This window comes from Nipponia nippon, unplaced genomic scaffold, assembly GCF_047370975.1.
Source record: "Nipponia nippon isolate SJK-2023a ecotype South Korea unplaced genomic scaffold, ASM4737097v1 scaffold_13, whole genome shotgun sequence".
In the NCBI taxonomy this organism is placed as follows: domain Eukaryota; kingdom Metazoa; phylum Chordata; class Aves; order Pelecaniformes; family Threskiornithidae; genus Nipponia; species Nipponia nippon.
The window spans coordinates 15,623,389-15,625,228 of NW_028262324.1; the positions used below are offsets into that span (position 1 = coordinate 15,623,389).

Sequence of the window (1,840 nt, forward strand, 5' to 3'; positions counted from 1 at the left end):
GTGCCCCCAGACTCCCACCTCTCTCTACCCCCACGTACCCCCGTGTCCCCCCAGACTCGCACCCCACGTGCCCCCGTGTCCCCCTGTGTCCCCTGACTCTCACCCCCGTGTCCCTCCACATCCCCCCAGCTCTCAACCCCGTGTCCCCTCACTCTCACCCCCGTGTCCCCAAGTGTCCCCCTCCGGCTCTCAGCCCCACGTACCCCCGTGTCCCCCTGTGTCCCCTCACTCTCATCCCCGTGTCCCCCCACGCCCCCCCATGTCCCTCCGGCTCTCAGCCCCGCGTACCCCGTGTGTCCCCCCTCACCCCCGTGTCGCCCCGTGTCCCCCCAGCTCTCAGCCCCGTGTCCCCTCACTCTCATCCCCGTGTCCCCAACTGTCCCCCCCGGCTCTCAGCCCCACGTACCCCGTGTCCCCCCCATGTCCCCTCACTTTCAGCCCCACATCCCCCCGTGTCCCCTGCATGCCCCCGTGTCCCCCCAGACTCGCACCCCGTGCCCCCCTGTGTCCCCCCACTCAGCCCCGTGTCCCCCGTGCCCCCCGTGTCCCCCCACTCTCAGCCCCGTGTCCCGCGCCGCGGCGGCCGCTCAGCACCGCGGCCAGCTCCCGGCCCCGGGGGGGGGGGGCACCCGCCCCGGCCATACCGCGGTCACGTGGGCGCCGCCGCCCCTATATAGCGCGGTGGCGGGCGGGCGCGCGGCGCGTCCCGGCGGGCGGAGCGGCGGCGAGCGGTGAGCGGCGGCGGGACAGAGGGACAGAGGGACAGACGGCCACCCCCGAGCCCCGGCCGGGGGAGGGGGGCCGCTCCGGGGGTGCCGGGGTCCCACGGCCGGCTTGGGGGGGTGTCCCGGCCCCGGGGGCGCCCGAGGGCCCCGGATCCCGGGGGTCCCAGATCCGGGGGGGGGTCCCTGTCCCAGCGGCCAAGGGTGTCCCATGCCCGGGGGGGGGGGGGACCCACCCCGGGAGCGGGGGGGGTCCAGCCCTGGGTGGGAGGTTCCAGCCCCCGGGGGGGCCCTGTCCCCAGGAGGGTCCTGTCCCAGGGACAGGGGAGGGGGGGTCCCACCTGCTGGGGTGGGGGTCTCCAGCCCCGGGGGTCCCATCCCCGGGGGTCCCATCCCGGGGGGCTCTCTCCCCAGAGGGTCCCATCATCCCTGGGGTGGGGGTCCCATCCCGGGGGCGGGGGTCCCCCCATGGTGCAAAGCCCCTCGGGTGCCCCCCTGACCGCAGCGGGGGGGGACGTGGGGGTCCGGGGTGGGGTTGGGGGGGGCTCTTGCAGGCGTTTGGCCCCGGAGCGGCTGCGATGCGGGTCAGGATGATTTCGGCTGCCTCCGTCCTCGTCCTGCTCTTCCTGCCCTCGGAGACCTGCTCGCCCCTGCAGTGGCCTCGGGGCCCGGCCCGCAGGCTCACCCTGGCCCCCCAACCCACCTGGGAGCCTTGGCCGGGAGCCCCGCGACCCCCGGTCCCCGCCGCCGGCCCCCAGCCCCAAAGACTGTGCCAGCCCCGTGGGGCAGAGCCCACCCCGGCCCCTCGCGCCCCACGGGCGCTGCAAACCGGCAAGAGGCGAGACGGCAAACCCAACTCGCTGGATCTCACCTTCCACCTCCTGCGCGAGTTCCTGGAGATGTCCCGGGAGGAGAGACTGGCCCAGAAGGCGCTCAGCAATAAGCTCTTGCTGCAGAGTATAGGAAAATGAGGGAGGATGAAGAAGACCGACCCCGGAGCGAGCAGCCGTGGCAGAGCGGAGGAGTGGGGGGGATGCCGGGGGGCCGGAGCCGTGCCCAGGGACCCCCCGCCCCGGCCTTGCTTCGCAGGGTCCCCGTCGCCACGTCCCGCGCGTTGC

The 1,840-nt window shown here is 75.2% G+C and overlaps 1 protein-coding gene across 1 annotated transcript; it reads left to right on the forward strand.

The window, feature by feature from the left end:
• The first annotated feature begins 699 nt into the window (after positions 1-699).
• Positions 700-1,840, forward strand: LOC148056565 (uncharacterized). Its single transcript, XM_087750364.1, has 2 exons — positions 700-731; positions 1,277-1,840. Exon 2 carries the CDS (start codon positions 1,301-1,303, stop codon positions 1,691-1,693), a length of 393 nt encoding a protein of 130 aa, XP_087606490.1. The 5' UTR covers positions 700-731; positions 1,277-1,300; the 3' UTR covers positions 1,694-1,840.